General features: G+C 43.3%; 1 protein-coding gene across 2 annotated transcripts in view; it reads right to left on the bottom strand.

Moving 5' to 3' along the window:
- The window catches only part of PHACTR3 (phosphatase and actin regulator 3), a 98,792-nt gene that overhangs the window by 24,986 nt on the left and 57,033 nt on the right, over positions 1-16,773 (bottom strand). For both annotated transcript variants that reach the window (XM_057378126.1, XM_057378127.1), the window contains exons 5-8: positions 12,753-12,956; positions 8,804-9,065; positions 7,606-7,853; positions 3,827-3,980 (exon numbers count right to left, since the gene is read on the bottom strand). In XM_057378126.1, coding sequence (XP_057234109.1) covers positions 3,827-3,980; positions 7,606-7,853; positions 8,804-9,065; positions 12,753-12,956 — 868 coding nt within the window. The remainder of the gene's footprint in view (positions 1-3,826; positions 3,981-7,605; positions 7,854-8,803; positions 9,066-12,752; positions 12,957-16,773) is intronic.

Raw genomic sequence — 16,773 nt, 5'->3', positions numbered from 1 at the left:
TTCAGACATTAAATTATACTGGAGTGCCTTTAACTGTGCTTATATGAGGCATTCTCGARAAGCAATACCCAACCAGGCACTTCAAACATTAACTCTCTAAACTGCCAGATATCAAATTTAATTAAACAACCTTTTCCTGTGTCACCCTTCAGTCTCGCAAGTCTTTCACTCCCCCAGGTTTCAGCTAAAACCCCTCTAGAACAAAAAGTGTCTGTGAGACAGAAAGCAGATATTGCAAATAACCCTACTTGCAGATGTTTTTTCTGCCTCGTGACACAAAGAGCTCTCAATTCACTGATTTCTGTCGAGGGCTTATTATCTGTGCTSTGAACACAGAATAATGGAACCAAGACCTGTTGGGAGCTCTGGTGCCTAATGCACAGTTGAGTATCCAAGCTCTGGGGCACTGGGGATGCATGGTTTACTAAGAGAAGCACTACAGCGTAGRGAAAAATGGAATACTGCCATTTTGGATGGAGGAGGAGGGAAAAGTGCATGTTTCCACGGCAACAAGTGGTAGATGAAATTGGCTGGGAGCATGAAATACAGGAAATACTTTTCAAAAGCAGCGATGCACATAAATGAATCCTGGAATCTCTCCTTATGCTGCTGTCAGTCAATAATAAATCTGAAGTCAGTGGATTTGTACTGCTGTAAAAGTAGAATTTGGCTCAAAATATAGAATTTCCCAATCTCTCTTTGAGATGGAATGAGTGGGAAAGTGAAGGAAAATAGGGATTTYAGCTTTGACTTCATAAACACTCATCAGAGTGATAGAGAGTTGTTTTTCTCAGCAGGTTCACAGCTACTGTTGAAATGTGTTACAACCAGAACCACTTAAATAATACAGTGGTTTTGAGAGGATGCTMTTCTTTTGTCTCCCCATTTTTCAGGTTATATAAACACCATTATTYGGTGTATTTTGCACATTATGTCAGTACATCTTTCCCTGCAGAGTACCGAGCGAGGCTGTGTTAGTTATGGGACTGAGGCAATTTGCTAGASAGCTCCAGACCATCAAACCCCTGYAACTGTGCTGAAAAATATCGACCCTGTAACAACTGCCTGGTTATGTGCCATTCTTATGCAGTCAGACATTGAATAACTACTTGCTGATCTGCCCATAGATTATTCCTTGTGCTAAATACAGATCTATAGCYTGATGGTACACGTGGATTCATGATTTGCTGTTATCTAAGTGTTACTGTTAGAGCAGCAGCAGCAACATGCTGCTCTTTTCTGCACAGGTAGTGGCAAAACCCTACAGAGAACAGACATTTCCACTGGATCCCATTTCCCAGGCAACACTTCCCACCCCAGTACTGCATTCCTTAGCAATAAACCTCCAAGTTGTCACACAAACACTGTGCTGCACAAGTACCTGTGAAATGAATGAATGTAAACACCTCCAAATCTCGTCCAAGAATTTCACTCTTCTCATTTTGGTTTCATCTTCACACCACAGCCAGGCTGTGCTCTGACTGTGGGCTCTGGAGTGGCCTGGGTTTTGTGGGGTGAGTCCTAGTCAGAAACTCCAAAGGGATATMTCTCTAGGGCTTTGGCTCTTTGGCCTTTGCCAGAATTCATTTTTCCTTTGTTGGCTGGTTGTGGGGTATTTTGAACACCCACTTGCTTTTCCCGGTGTTGTAAATATTTGCCTGCACGCATCCACCACCTGAGCTTGTTTGCACGGTCATGTTCTATTCTGGTGGGTGAGTTACGAGCTGAGCTGAGCTCTGCCAGCACATATGTGCTGGAAGTTGTGTGGGAGACTGCTCCCAATCTGTTTTGCCTTTCCTGGCTATTCCAGCAATCTCTGTGCCGTCTGTTCCCCGAAATGCGCTCAGTCTTCCGCATTCCAGGAAGAAGGAACTAAATTAAGGCCTGGCTCCCAGCACTTGGAACAAAGATGGCTTTTAGCCATCCTCTAGACATCACCAGTGACACTGATGGGCTGCACCCCAGATTGCTGCATGAGATCACAGCAAGCAGGGGAGGCTCCCTTMGTTGCATTCACCTACAGACAGCAAATTTCCTGGCTCCTGCTCAGGACCAGCCCTTTCCACCTGTCCAGCAGCATCCTCTACAACTGACACTTGACTCTACGGATGCTCATTATTAAGCAAGATATATGGTAAATGGAAAGAARGAGATAAAGGCTGTTGTTACAGCACCTGAAGCTGCAATTCCATCAGACCTTCCACACTAAGAGAAGTCAGGCAGGACTGAAAAGAGATGTGACCTTCTAGGCATTTCAGCARTTTGAGATGTGGCTGGATATGACATAATCTTCTCATTCAGTGAATACTTGGTGATGGTTGAACTTGGTTTTAGGGATGCAGTGGGGTAGAAACCATTTTTTGAGTATTTTAAAGCAATCGGATTAGGTTGTTGATGTATGAAAAGATCTCATGAATGATTGAATAGCCAAAATAATGGAATTGACARTATTGGGGTACAACATGAAGTATTTCCCTGAAATGAATGCACAAGGCTTGCAAGGTTAACATGGTCAAGGTCTTTCCTTCCTAAGGTGATGGTTGTTCATGGGACACACATAGGATTTGGAATTCTTGGAACTGTAATGTAAATTGTAGGGGGATCTTTTCCACTTGTCTGGATGTATGTGTTTTCTGTGGCACTGAGTTATGCAGTCTCTGGCACAAAGCAGTGTTCCCCTTTGGGTGCCAAGTGCTGCTGTGCAGTCACTGAGACTGGAGGGACCAGAACTSCACCTCTGCTGTTGCAGGGGCACCRTGAAGGGCACTCAAAACCTCATCTGTGTTCCCTCAGAAGCTCGTTCCTTAGCTGAGGGCAGGCATGGTGATGGCAGAGATTTCTCCTCCATAAATTCTGCTCTATTAGGACTTGTGCTCTGATCCATAYACTTGTTCTCATTCCCTGTCCCCAGAGGTAAAGTTTAATCAAAATCATGCACATGAATGAGTTAGTCTAAATATCAATAAATGTTTCTTTCAGGAAAGGCTTGAGATATTTAATATTTAATAAGCCTTGAAAATGAATTTCTATTCATGTTTCTCAATTTGATTCCAAGCATTTTGGCGGTGAGCAGCAATTGCTGTCCCCGTGTGGGCAGCACAGCACAGATTATTTAACAATCCACTTTGTCTTCTCTAAAATATTCATGTTTGCAGATATCCAAGCGTAGCTCTTTAAAAAAGCACACACGAAAACCAAATGGTGCAGTCTGAGCCTCCCAGTTACCTTCACTCTTTGCTTYAGGCTACATGCCACAGTGATGCTTTTTCTCTCACAGCTCTCCCCTGTTGCCCTGGTTACTGATCAAAACCAGAGCGTCCCTGCTGTTCCTGCAGCTGGACTTACACAGGCACCTTCCCCAGGTGAGGGCAATGCTCCTCTGCCTTAATGCAGTGAAGCCACCAATGCAGCAGCTTTCCCTTGGGCAAGTAAATATGCAGCTCTAACAATTGCCTTTATCCTCACATTCAGCTAGAGCCGACAAAGCCAAATCAGCTTAAGAAATAATTATATTACTATTTTTGTTAAAGCACTGGGTTTTCTGGAGTACCTCAAAATCTCAACTGCAGCAACAGAGCTGCAGGTAGATTTGGCAGGATTTTGTCTTGTTTTTTCTYGAAATCAAGGCAATCCTGATTGAGGAGGGAGTTAAGATTTTTTTTTTTCCTGTGGCTGATTGACAGCTGAAAATGTGCTATATTAGTTTGTGGATGGTTCCCTGCAGGAAATGGACCCGAGGGTGGGTGGCAGTGCCTGGTTTGACAGGACTCAGAGGATGCTCCATTGTAAAAGGAGGCTCCTCCCTGTTCTCATTCACAGTACTTACTTTGAGAGYTTCATTTCAATTTGCTGCCGGATTTCCTGTCTTTCCTCATCTGTTCTCCTTGGGAAAATATTCCTGTCTTCCAGCTCCTGCTTACTCGGTCTGTTCCGTAGTTTCACTGCCAGCAGTTCTTTCTTACATTTTCTTGGCAAAGTACCTGGGACACACATTGAAAAGAAAGTTATTAGAAAGGCAGCTCCTGGGGATGAAACAGGAACTTCTGGAGAGCAGGAATGGCACAGAGTGACAGTGGATCTGTGTGTTGGTGTGCAAGGAGCAGTGGTACACCTTAAAACCACCACAGATGCAGAGGGAACATATTCCTCAGGGCATGAAGGAACTACAGTTAAATCTTTGTTTCATCTTGGGAGCATGGTAATAGGAGGTTCGTTTGTTTTGGTTCCTTTTTTCTTTAAAGGTTTGGGGTTTTTTTTTAAATTTAATGCTTCACCCTTTCTAGAAAAGGTCACCTTTTTCTTTTTAAAGAAAATGACATTTATTTGGTATTTTTGTTTGGCATTTGAGATAGAATTAAAGTCTATTTYTTGAAGGATGATCTGGAGGTTGGCAAGATTCTAAATAGTAAATAGATTCTCATTCTTGAATATTGGGGTTTTATTTGCTTGGGACCTGTGGGACGCACATTATTGTTATCACTACTGATCTCAAATTTCTTTATGCAGAGGGGAGGAGTCTGTAGAACCTCCTTCCCACATTTACCTGTTGGGAAGAGTCGGGCAGAATAGTTCTGGTCTCGCTGTGTGAGCAGTGAAAAGTCTCTTGATAGTTGCATTGGTCTAAAGTTAAACTTTTTAGAAACCATAATCAGCTCAAAAACCCTTTTTTGGAGCRTAAAAGCTGTGCCCTTATTTAGCACCTTCCTTGAAATGCTCCCAAAGTCTGTTGCAAGCATTAATTAAATTAAACCACACAGCCCTATCTGAAGTAGCAGATATACATTTAACAGATGGGTAGGGAAGTTAAATGATTTGGCTGATGCCACACAGAGCCTTCTGCTGAGTATCTGACTCCATCAGAAACATTTGGCTCACAAAGCCACAGACTTGGGACTCTGACAAGGTTTTTCAAGTCTCAGCCATGCTGGGAGTGGGTGCACAGGAACCAACAGAGTTCCTGCTGGAAATAGTGTGAAGGACATTCAGGGCTAGAAAACTCCTGGGTATCCCTGCACACATTCCCAGTTTCACATGAGTATTTTAAAGAAGCAGTAAGAGGAATTTGGCCATGTCAGGAGGTTTCTGTGGAGGGACTGCACGTGGACAARGAGCTCTGTGTGTCCAGACCACGGGAGCTGCAGCACGGGCCAGTGCAGAGTGTTCCAGGGCAGGGCAGGACACCTTGGGGGCATGGAAAGTGATCTAATCTATAGGATTTTTGTCATTGACTTTAAAGGAAGTGAGGTCAAAATCCTAATTAACAGTGTCAGCTCCATCTGTCAATCAAAAGTGGATTATTCATAATGAAACACAGTTGCCAGAACACATTAAAATGCAAGTATACATGCAAAATCTAATATTAAAAGAGAGTAAGTGCACATGAATAAAAAAAAACTAGAGAACAAAGAGTAAATAAAGCCTCAAACCAGTTTTCCCCACACGCATTTTCAATACCCTGAGGCAAATTCCTTGCTCATCACTACCTCAGAAGAAACTGAACCTGCAAACACCCTTATTTATGTATTCTTTTCCTAAGGGATTTTTTTCCTGGTCAGTCAGGCACATTCAGTGCCAGCGTTGTCCCATGATCGTCTAGCTCAGGCAGGATCTTGGCTGGATYGTTTCATGATTTATCACACCTCAGCTAGGTCAACAAGAAATGCTTGGCAAATTCACACCCTTTTCATGTTAGRGCTGCAGATTCCTGCAAAAACTTCCTGTTTGAATTCAGTCGAATCATGGCATTTAATTTCCTGTATGTTTACTGTTCTTTTTATCATATTCACTGTTCTATCAATCAAAAAGCAAATCCTAACTCTGCATGATGCTGGAAAGACCTCGACTGCACCAGTTATCAGTTGTGGGTACGTTGATTTTTAAGCTACACTAAACTGCTGTCTTGCCTTGAATTTTCAGAGGTTTAAAATAATGATTTATGGAGTAGGATTCTAATGGAAAACCAAGGTAGAATTTGTCATTTTTTCTGGAGTGTCCTGTACCTGTCTGTACCTCCCTGTAGCCACAAGGCCATGGCACTGTGCTCTGTCATGGTGGCAGTGGCAGAGCAGGTGACATACTAAGGCCGTAAACAGCTCAGGATTAATGAATAGTTTTACTCCCTGACTTGGAAACCAGCCCAGATTTTTCAAACTAGAAGGAATCTGGAGATGTTTAGGGAATTGTTCTGGTATAATTCCTGTCACTACTGCACCTCTAGCTCCTCTCAGGAATGCTCAGGGTACACAAGCACCAGCAGTGTCTCCCAGTGTCCACATCAGAACTCCTTGGGAATGTCCTTGCTCTGCAAGGGCAGGGCAGCTGGACATCAGTCACAGAGTTCAGCAGCCTTTGTCCTGAGCAGCAGCGAAATACGTAACAGCAAAATATCTTTGAAACAGCTCTGGTTTTCTCGTTGGCCTAAGCCATCTCCAGTACACCACCCCTGTCCTTCAACTGCAGAAATTTTCCAAAACTCAGGCACTTATTGTGGAAAGCCCAGAGCTGCTTCTAGATATCACTGGAACTTATACAATCACCAGTGCCCTCCTATCATCATAATAATGAATCMTTATTTGTTAAATATAGAGAAGATTAATCATCTTCAGTAGTAAAACATCCAGATTTGATTTTGCTTGTAGGGATAACATATTTTTTGCCTGGCCGCTTCTAACTCTTTCTTTGAATTTTTATCAAAGGAGACCACTTTTATATACATAGACAGAAAAAAACAGAACTTAAAAGGTGGGGTTTTTTATGTTTTAAGTCCTTAAGTGCACAGCAGTTAGGCAAGGGACTTTTCTTTTGCCTTACCTCAGTTACTTTGTGTCTTAAACAGCAGCAGAACTCGTGTCCTGTCTGCTGCTCATACTTTCAAAGACATCTTTTAAAATTCGTCTTTCATCTGCTATAACAATTATTTTTTGATGAATTGTTCTCTACCTGCCTTCTTTTAATGTATTCATGAAGAGACTGAAAGATTCATTTCAGATTGAATCTTTCTTGCTAACATGGAAAACATTAAAACCTTGAATGAAAAATAAATTTTCTAATGRGAGCTGATTACKTTGGCAAAGCARACTTAAATAATTGCACAGGATAATMAAATGCATTCCCCATATGTCTCAAGAAGGGGTAGAAGGGACCAAATGGAGAAAAACTTTTTCTTGAAGATATTTTCTCTACATGTTTGTCCTTCCTAGATTGATTGGTCTCTATAACTTTTCAGTGTACTATCACTGCATGAAAAAATAGCCTTGAAATTSCAAAACACTGCCAGCATTGGCACTGGGCGTACAAAAAGCTTTGGCTGCTGACAGTGAGATGTCTGTGAGTGCTGYTACTCATACAGAGCAGTTCAAGGGGTGCACCAGTAACTGAGGGGGCAAAGCACAGTGATTTATCTGAGTGTGCAGTGTCTGCCASGACAAACACCATCACAATCACTGTGACTCCAGCTTAACTTCAACTTTTCACCAGGATTCCGTCAAAAAGTTGATGTGACAGTGAAGGAATTTTTCTTTCTCAGTGTTCTCTATTGCCTGCTGCCTTTAGAGCATTCCCTTTGGTTGTGAGAGTGTATCTTTGTAATACAGTGGATTTCCTTACCAGAAATAACAGAGTCRTTCAAAACTTCCTCATCCTGATAAAAAACAGACTCTTCCTTGAGCTCTGAGTTCATGATCATGTTTTCCTTGTTCTCATCTGACTCTTTAACCGAGTTCCTCTTGTTTTCTGAGTCGCTGCTGTAACTCAGYGAGTTCTCCTTCTCTTTGTTGCGCTCCATACTCGATGTTCTCGAGGGACGGACATCCACTCTTTTTTTTGGAGAGCCTTTGCTTTCTCTTCCATGGAAGCTGTGGGTTGAAGATGCACAGCCCAGGTTTTACAAAGACTGTTTTATTGCTGCAGTAGAAACTTACATGAGAATGAGAAAAATGTCCTGTAGCTGTAAAGGGCAGGGCAGGGAGTTCAGCATGAGCCAACACAGGATGGTATTTTCAAGTTGAGAATGGCTCATGTGGCTCTACTTTCCTGTCTCTGCCATTAAAATAAGATATGGAGGGGTGGTGACTAATGATTTTCTTTGATATATGGACACAAGATATACTTTAATGATTAAAAAATCCCCACAACCACATGTCCTTCTAATGTAAAGCATGCATGGAATGAAATATGACCATTCTGATATTGTGTGGTCAATGCAGAGGTTTAACATGGCCTGGCAATGGTATCATGTGAATGAGTGCCCTGTGGCAATAGTTGTTAGGGGAGCTGAGAAATKATACCAACTGCACTCCAAAGCTCTGGGATGGCAAAGGTTATCTCTGTCCTCCCCTAATATACAGGTGGGCTTATCATGAAACCCAGTAAAGGGCCCAATGTACTCCCACAAAAGCATTTGTATTAAAACTGGATCTTGTATGTGCTCCTGTGTCAGCCATGAGACACRGACTGAAACAGGACAATTTCTCATGCATAGAGGGCTGGTTTTTAGAGCAGGATGSAGCTTTGCTACTCTAACTTGGTATCTTGTGGGGAGATTTTCTTGATCAAGGATTGTCACCTGATTCCACCTGTTTGAAAAGCTGCTCCTGTGCCACAGGAGGAACATACTTGGAAGGAGCAGCCAAATTAAGCACTTTGACCAGGGATGGATGTTCCAAGCAGTGACATCATGAGAAAAGCAAACCCAAGCTGTCGGAGTAATTAAAATGCTAACAACAAGAGAGGAGCATTTTCCAAGAAAAATGAAGTGGTGGGATGAGTGTCCTSATGCAGCCCTGTAGCCAGGAGCTGTAGGTACCTGTCCTGCCGGTGTTTGGTGGCCAGAGCCCTGTGGAGTTCTTCAATGACTCTGCTGGGAGGTAAAGGCAGATGAACAGCAGCCAGGTGAGGGGAACCGGTCGGCGTTGTTACCTGGCCTCTGCCATGGGRCTCTGAGCTTTTCTGGCCAGAGGGGTGGAAGAGGGCAGCTTGTCCTGAGATTTGGGAGGAACCAACAATGACATAGTTCTTCAGGATGGTGGAAGGAGGAGATTTCATGGCTGGGTCATCCATTTCACTTCCTGCAGTCAAAACACAAGGAGGGAAGAAGTTGTGCAATGCTTTTTTATTTTTTTTTTTTTTTTTTGAAATTCATTTGTTGTACTGAACAGAGGATAAATGGTGATGTTTTGCTCTTGCTATGAGGTAACTGTCTGACTAACCGAGTTCAAAAGGCTCTTGCTGCACCACTCCAGATCTTTAATCTAGCAAAATAAATGCCTCTCCCATTTCCCCTCTTCCTCACAGTATCAGATTCTCCATTTTCCCAGCCCACCAAAGCATTTTTGCTTGCCCACACCGTTGCTCCTAACCACCAAAGGCTTGGGCTGTGGTGGCTTTCCAATCTMGCATTTTCTCTGCTGGACTTTGGCAGACTGTATTAAAATTTATGCCCTGTGGTTCTGAGTCTGGACAAAATGTACCAGTGTCTATTAACTGCTCCTCCGTGATTGCTGCACAGCTCAGACCTCTGTCTTTCATATGCCCGTTGAGAAAATGCCAAAATCGTTATAATATAAGGATAATGTTTGCATAACAAAACTTGCCAAATGACATCCAAATGAAAGATGTGGTATTGAGCACTGACAAGAAAAAAAGAAGGGTGGGGCAATCTGATCTCTTTTTACCCCTGGATTCAGGTATTTCTTATGCAATGTAAGCATTTTGTCTGGAATTAGAGTTATACATTCAGACTTATATATAAATTCCCTAGCATTTGAGTCTAAAACTCAGTGAACATTTCCCTGSTGGTAAATKTRGTGGCATCACACCCTTAGGATAACWGAACATCTGGTCTGAAAAAGATGCTGATGAGTTTTTCTGTTCTGCAGTCGTCTCCCCCTTTCCCTCTCCCCCTCTATCCGTGTCCCAAGCCTCTGGCGGATGGCATTGTTTACACCAGCAGCTCGGCCTGGGTGTGGAAAGGCAMCGCCAGAGCCTCATCCCAGAGCATTTCTTGTCCCTTGTTGCCACCTAGTGCTTCACACAGGAATTTAAATTGGCSCAGCTCGTGCAGTTTGGCACAAACTTGGTTTTGCAGGTAATTTTTACCTTTTTTCACTTATTTCTGAGATAAATCCTTCAATTCATAGCAGAGAAAAACTTCTGCTCAAAGCAGGATTATCCTGAAATAGTCCTGYAACAAGGACTTGATTCGAATTAGCAGGGTAACTTGCTAGAAAACTGGAGAGGGCAAAAAATATTGACTTCAGCTGTCAAATAACCCCTCACAGAGCCAGCATCCTGCATWATGGTTACCAAAAACATGGCTTTTCTAAAGTTTGCTTAAGAAGACATGCTGAAGTAATAACCAAAGTCAAACACTGRAAATTTGAGTGTGGCAACACTAAGCCTGGTCTCTTTTTCATGTTTGTCAAGTGAGGAGGAAAGCATTCTTCAGCCATAAATAAATCTCTCATGTTTTAAGGAAGGTCTAACCTGACTTTTTTTTCATTTCTGGAGGGTGTTTTTGCACATTTGTGTCTCTTCAGCCCAGAACCCTCATCAATGACTTTGTTCATCTCTATGCATACAGGAGACAGGATCCAAACTAGCCCAGGACTTACCCTGTTTAAAATGTGGACTGTGTGGAAGCACAAGGGCAATTGTCCAAGTGTCAGAGTGGCTGATGTGCAATGTCTGGGCACTGAGACCCCTTCCCACCCCGAGCTCCTCCTGCACTGAGCACCATGGCTGCTCCAGCCCAGAGACAGCCGAGCTCTGCTGAGCAAAGATGGGCTTTGGTGCTCAAGGGAATTTGGATTTTGTGCTGCTGTGGAGATTGACAGAGGACATTTATGATCACTCATTGCTCACTGAATCATGGCCTGAGGGGATGGACAAAAGCACCTCCTGAGCCACTTCATCTGGCTGCTCCGTGTTTCCTCAGAGCAAGAGCCACAGATTCAGCTCAACCCTAAAGCAGGAAGATAGGAGATGTTTTGTCTTTACACCAGCTTGTTCCTGGAACAGGTCAAGGGCCAATTTCATCCTCACTGCAGCTTCGGACAATACTGAGAATTTCCTGAGATCACAMCTTATTTGTCCTAATGACAGATGTTCAGTGAATAATCTTGCAAAGTGATGTCTTGGCACCTTGCCCTGTTCCTCCTCTCTCTAATTAATTGGTGCTTGACGTACTCCTCACTCCTCTGCTGACAGTATCCCTAGCATTGTTAAACGGGAAAAAAAAACTAAACACAAAAGAGCTTTTCAACCTCTTTATCTTCCTTTTCTTTCATAATCGCCCTTTCTCTCTCCCTACACTYTTGTATTTCCTCTCACTCACTGACGGTATTTGTTTAATTTTAACTTAGCACTGCCTCCACATCCCCACRAAAATAAACATGTATAATCACTACTGGAAAAGGGTCTAGAGTTAGTGGAGTCATTGAGAAAATTAAAAGTTGGTATTTGTGGAAAACGTAAATGAGAATGAAATACTCAGAATATTTCAGATGGTACAGGAAATACTTTGGGTAAGCAGCAAAATATCTGAACTCTAAATGCTCAGAAGTGCCTGGTGGAGGTGTAATCTCCATACCAGGTTTCCAAATACATCTGATGCCAAGCATGGCCTTCTCCTCAGCTGAGCAAAGGCACAGGGTGGACTGGGGCTGTTGGTTTTGTTGCAGGGTGGAAGGGGAGGCTCGAGCCTCATCCATAGCACAGGATGGTGAAGTGACCTGAACAGCAGCTCCCAAGGAGCATTGAAACACCATTTTGAATCCAGCCCCCACTTGAGTTATTACAGCTTTTGAGCATTGAAAAAGTATCAATTGTTTCCATGGGAAACAAATACTTGTAATTTTCTTCAGAGACTGAAAACCTCAATATTTTTTCTGAGCCCCAGTGGCCAAGTCACAGTGCCCCTCTGATGTTTTGTTTCCTGATGACTTTGAAAGCCCTGCTCATTGTGCCAGATGATGAGTGTGGATGCAAATCAGRGCACACATAATGGCTGTCATTTAAAAGTCTAAATATCCAACAGGTCTGACATTTAGATGTCAGGACTTGATTCTAATTTGCAATAAGGCCCTTTTAACTGCATTTACCATATGYAGGGACCCTGAAATTGGAAGCAACTAAAATCAAATTCATTTTAGCACCCTTTCTGCAGTGCCAGAATGTTGGAAAATGTAACAACATTGGCAATGCATTAGAAAATGAGGCCCAGGGGAATTGCTTTGGAAATGTTCAATGAAGTCTGGCACAGAGGATTGCCAGGTGTATCACTTACGTGTGTTCTGTTAACTAGACCAGATTTCGTAGCTCTAGTTTAGAGCTGCCCCAGAGAGCAAACCCTTCAGACAGAAACCTCTGCAGAAGCTTTCACTTGAAGTAGATTTTGGCTGCTATCCTGCTCTGCAGTGAGAGYCTAGGTAATGAAAACATTTAAATCTTCCTTGTGTTTTATGGCATATCGATATGAGCATGTGATTCAGCTGATGTTTGCAGTTGGTTTGATTTGTTTTACGTGTGTTTAGTGCTATAGAACTGCAACAAATAATCCCCTGAGAGATTCAGGTAAATATGTGACGTACAAAGATCGGTTGTTTTGTTATCAGGCAACCAGACACAGTCAGTGCTCACTCAGTATAACTGGCCTGATTTTCACTGGTTCGGAGCTCAAAAACATGAGAAAAGAATTTGATAGTGCTGTGGAGGTGAACACAAAGGATGGAAAGTATAGAGCAGTGATGACTGACCTGTTATGCTCTTGGTGATTTTGGAGATTGCCTTAGGTGGTGGAGCTGGGAGCAATGGAGGGCTGGGAAGCTGTGCTGGGTTTCTTTCTGTCTGCTTCTGGGGGGAGTCTGTGGATTCAGGTACAAGTAAGGCTTGTGGACTGTCTTCAGATGCTGGCAGRCTGGCATCTTCCAATTCTTCCGTGGGTGCTGAAGGTTTCTTGGCTAGTGGGGAGATGAGTAAAATTAATGGAACATGAAGTTAATAATGATAGGCCAGGGGACAATGCCAGGAACATTCAGAAAAACTGAACACATGGCACACAGCTAGAAGCACTTCTCCTTTTCCACAGTGAAAGTAATTGTGTGAAAAAGCCAGCCAGMCAGGGCAGGTGAAGGATAAAATGTATGAGGGTACTGAAGAAATATTAGTTTTTGTGTTCCTGAGAAAACTGCTGAGCTTCCCTTACTTCTCTAAAGCCTTTTTCCCTTTGCTTTTTTTTTTTTTTTTAATAATCAAGATAGCAAGGCAAAGCAACTTTTGAGAGTTGCAGTGGATTTTCTTAGATCACACAGTTATTGTGTGAGTACTCTTCTATCTAGGAATACACAGCCAAAGGGCAAAAAGTATCAAACCCATAATACTACCTAAAAACTGACCTTCTAATAGTTGATACAGGTGTTTATTTTCCCAAAGTGATTTAATCTTATTTAATACACGATTTCAACTTGTTTCCCAAGTCTTCWTTTACTGTACCTGACTCCAGAGCTGTTGAGCCTTTCCTGAGGTTAAAGCTGATAACCAAAAAGAACCTGCCACAAAAAAAAGATTGGCTATTGGATCTCAGCAGTTAGTGTGGAACAGGGAATTGGTGAAGTACTTAAGAAAAAAAATCAGTCTCCAAAGCCCTAATCTGAGATGGTGAAGCACTGCTCATTTCAGRACTGTCTCTGCAAGGATGGCAAGAGCACTTAGCTGTGAAAGTTAGTGCAGGCTGAATCACTGAGCATTTCATCAAATTGACCAGGCTGTGATGAGGGCACAAGGGAATAGATCCAGAAAGGCAGAAGCTGAAGCAGGACATAGGTGGAATTTCAGTGATGAAATCCAAAATTAGCATCCTTGAATTCTGCTCAGATACAGCTGCTCTGGCAGTGCCCAGACTCACTCAGAGCCTCACTGCTGAGCTTTCACACTGTTCCATGTCCTGATCTCTGCCTTGGCAGGTGTGGGAYCCACAGAGAGCCTGGAGGCTGACTCTGATCCAGGTGCCCTGCCATGGCCAGGCTCCCTCCAGACTGCATTTCCAGCCACTCTGGGCTCAGTGGTAGCTAAGGGCGTTATTTTTCCTCCCCTAGCAGGTGAAGCACTCATCCAAATGGGAAAATCAGAGTTTAAGTCTCTCCTAAGCACAGAATCACAGGGACATCTCCAATGAGATCAAATTGCWCWGASTCCCATTCAACCTGACCTTRAATGTTTTCAGGGTTGAGGCATCTACCACCTCTCYGGGAAATACGTTCCAGCATTTTTCCACACTCCATTGTAAAAAAAATTCTTCCTTGTATCTAGTCTGAGTCTTCCTTCTCTTAGTTTGAAAACATTGCCTCTTGTCCTACAGGAATAGTGCCCATCTATTTTTTAAAGCCCCCTTTTAGTACTGAAAGGCTGCAACAAGATCTCCCTGGAGCCTTCTTTTSTCCAGGTTGRGTGACCCCAACTCACTTGGGCTGTGTTCACAKGAGAGGTGTTCTCTCCCTCTGATCCTTTTGGTGGCCCTCTGGACGTCCAATAGGTCCATAATTTCCTGTGCTGAGGACTCCAGAGCTGGGCTGATGCAGAGCATGAGAGAAGTCCAAGCTCCCTGGCAAATCCCAGTCCTTTTAGCACTGTGGATTGTCTAACCAGAGAACCTTCCCCTCCAAACCATTCTAGGGCATCTCCTAATACTCGCTGCAGTGGCACCCCCAGCTGCTGCATCACAAATCTTTCCTTGGCTGAGTTTTGTGTCTCRTTGGGAATTCAAACTCTCTATATTAATGAACATTCAGCAGCTTTGTGCTCAGAGTGCGTGGGGAGGCACCGAAGCACTCAGGCACTTGGAAACAATAGCMTTGGCAAGATAATGGCATTTAATTTGTTGACAAACAGATTATTGAGTATGCCTAGAAGAGGAGGAATGAGTATTTGTCATTCAAAAGYGACAGAAAAGTAGAATAAATATGCATCATTAACAGGAGTTCTTGTGAAATTTGTCATGACAGGAAAGCTGCCATATGTGATAGTTGAGGGAATTATAGCAAGAAATATGKTTTTTTAAATGTACTTCTAGGGAAATGCCTTGTTCCATGGTGACATCACTTGGGTGTTTGTGCCCACTGCACAGGAGACAAAATGTGTAATAGAGGAAGAAAAAGATCAAGTCACTAATGGGTTACATTATAGAAAGATCAAGAGCTCCAGTAGATGTGAGACGCTTGAGAGGAAAATTAGTCAGATTTGAGTGCATTCCCCTGAGTGGAGCAATACTGTCTCTGGCAGTAGCTCCTCTGGAATCAGTGGGGTCCCTGTGACAGGACGTGCTGCCTGGCACAGGTGCAGAGGAGCAGCCACAGTGGGACATCTGCTGCAGAGAAGGTGGATCTGAAACACTCTGAGCCCCAGTCAGATTTTTTTGGTCGTGAACTCCATCCTGCTCTGGGGAGTGGTGTCAGGCAGACCTGAATCTTGAGCACACAAACCCATTAACAGATTTCATAYTGCAGAGTGAATATTATCCTGCTGAAAACATTCCAAGTGCTCAGCACTRGGCTCCTGCTGGAGTAGCGAATTATTCATGGAGTGCCACTTGTCAAAATGCCATCTCATTACTAGGTAGAAATCTCCCCTGGGGACTGTCCCCAAGCCCGCTGGCAAGGTTAGGTGGGAAAAGCTGCCCTCTTTGTGCCCTGGCTGTTCTTTTTCTGTGTATTAACATGAACACGGAGTCTACAAATTGTGTTTTCTCTTCTTCCCCTCCTTGGCCTTTATCTCACATCCTCAGGATGACATACAACAGATTGGGTTTGTAAACCCAGAATGGATATGTATTGGAACACTGGATATGTATTTGTAAAGCAAATACATTAATTTTGTTTCTAGCTGGTCACTTATTCATTAAAATTTGTGGGAAGACACCCACTGCATTAGGCCTGGATTGAGCCCAAGCACAAATGTTACAAAAACCTTGATATTATAATAAACTTAGCAATACACTCTGACAATTTCAAAGCGCTTTCCCACCAAATTAATTCCTTCAGGTGCACTCACTAGAGACAGGAATGCTAGGATGTACAGACAGAGATAAATTAGCACACAAAGATCAGCAATAATTGGTTTGAAAGCCAGAGGCCACCAGTGGAAGAGGCAGGAAGACTCCCAACAAATAGGAGTCTCACAGACTTGGTACAGAATTGAATGCTCTAGAGAAGAGAAAGAGGAAAAGAAACCTGAGTCAAATGTGGTCAARATTTGATCTGGTTGTTCTAAGAACAGGAGATGAATGGGTTTTTTGCCTCAGCTAATGAGGGAACAATTTCCATTTTGAGCTGCTGAGGGTAGAAACAGGCTGGGGTGAGCTTGGGGAAAGCTAGGACCCCAGAGAAAGCAGGGCCTGAAGGGGTGGGACAGAGAAAAAAAGGCAGCCAGGGCAGATGGAGAAGGTGTAAAGATTGACCAGAGGCCAGRAAGATCCATGGTCACTACATGACACTCCTCACAGAGCAGGATAAAGCATTATCTCYGCAGCTTTGCATTTCTTGGTTGTCRGGAAGTGACTGGAACCCCTCCAGCTGCTCCRGTCCCAASRAACTGCTGTCATGGATGAGCTCASGGGAGCAGAGCTGCATGAAAGGAGCTTGGTTTAGCTGATCTGTGCTCCTGGTATTGAATTGGTGTTTGCAGCACGTTGTGGACAGGATGATGATAGGGACAGTGTGGGCTGTGTATTGACATGGCTCTCCTGAGACAGGACAAACTATTTCAAGCTTGGCATGGAAGTTT

Source organism: Malurus melanocephalus, unplaced genomic scaffold, assembly GCF_030028575.1.
Source record: "Malurus melanocephalus ecotype Western Australia unplaced genomic scaffold, MMel_1.1 scaffold_341, whole genome shotgun sequence".
NCBI lineage: Eukaryota > Metazoa > Chordata > Aves > Passeriformes > Maluridae > Malurus > Malurus melanocephalus.
The sequence above is the reverse complement of the archived record's forward strand: the minus strand, read 5'-3'. Positions and strand labels throughout refer to the sequence as shown.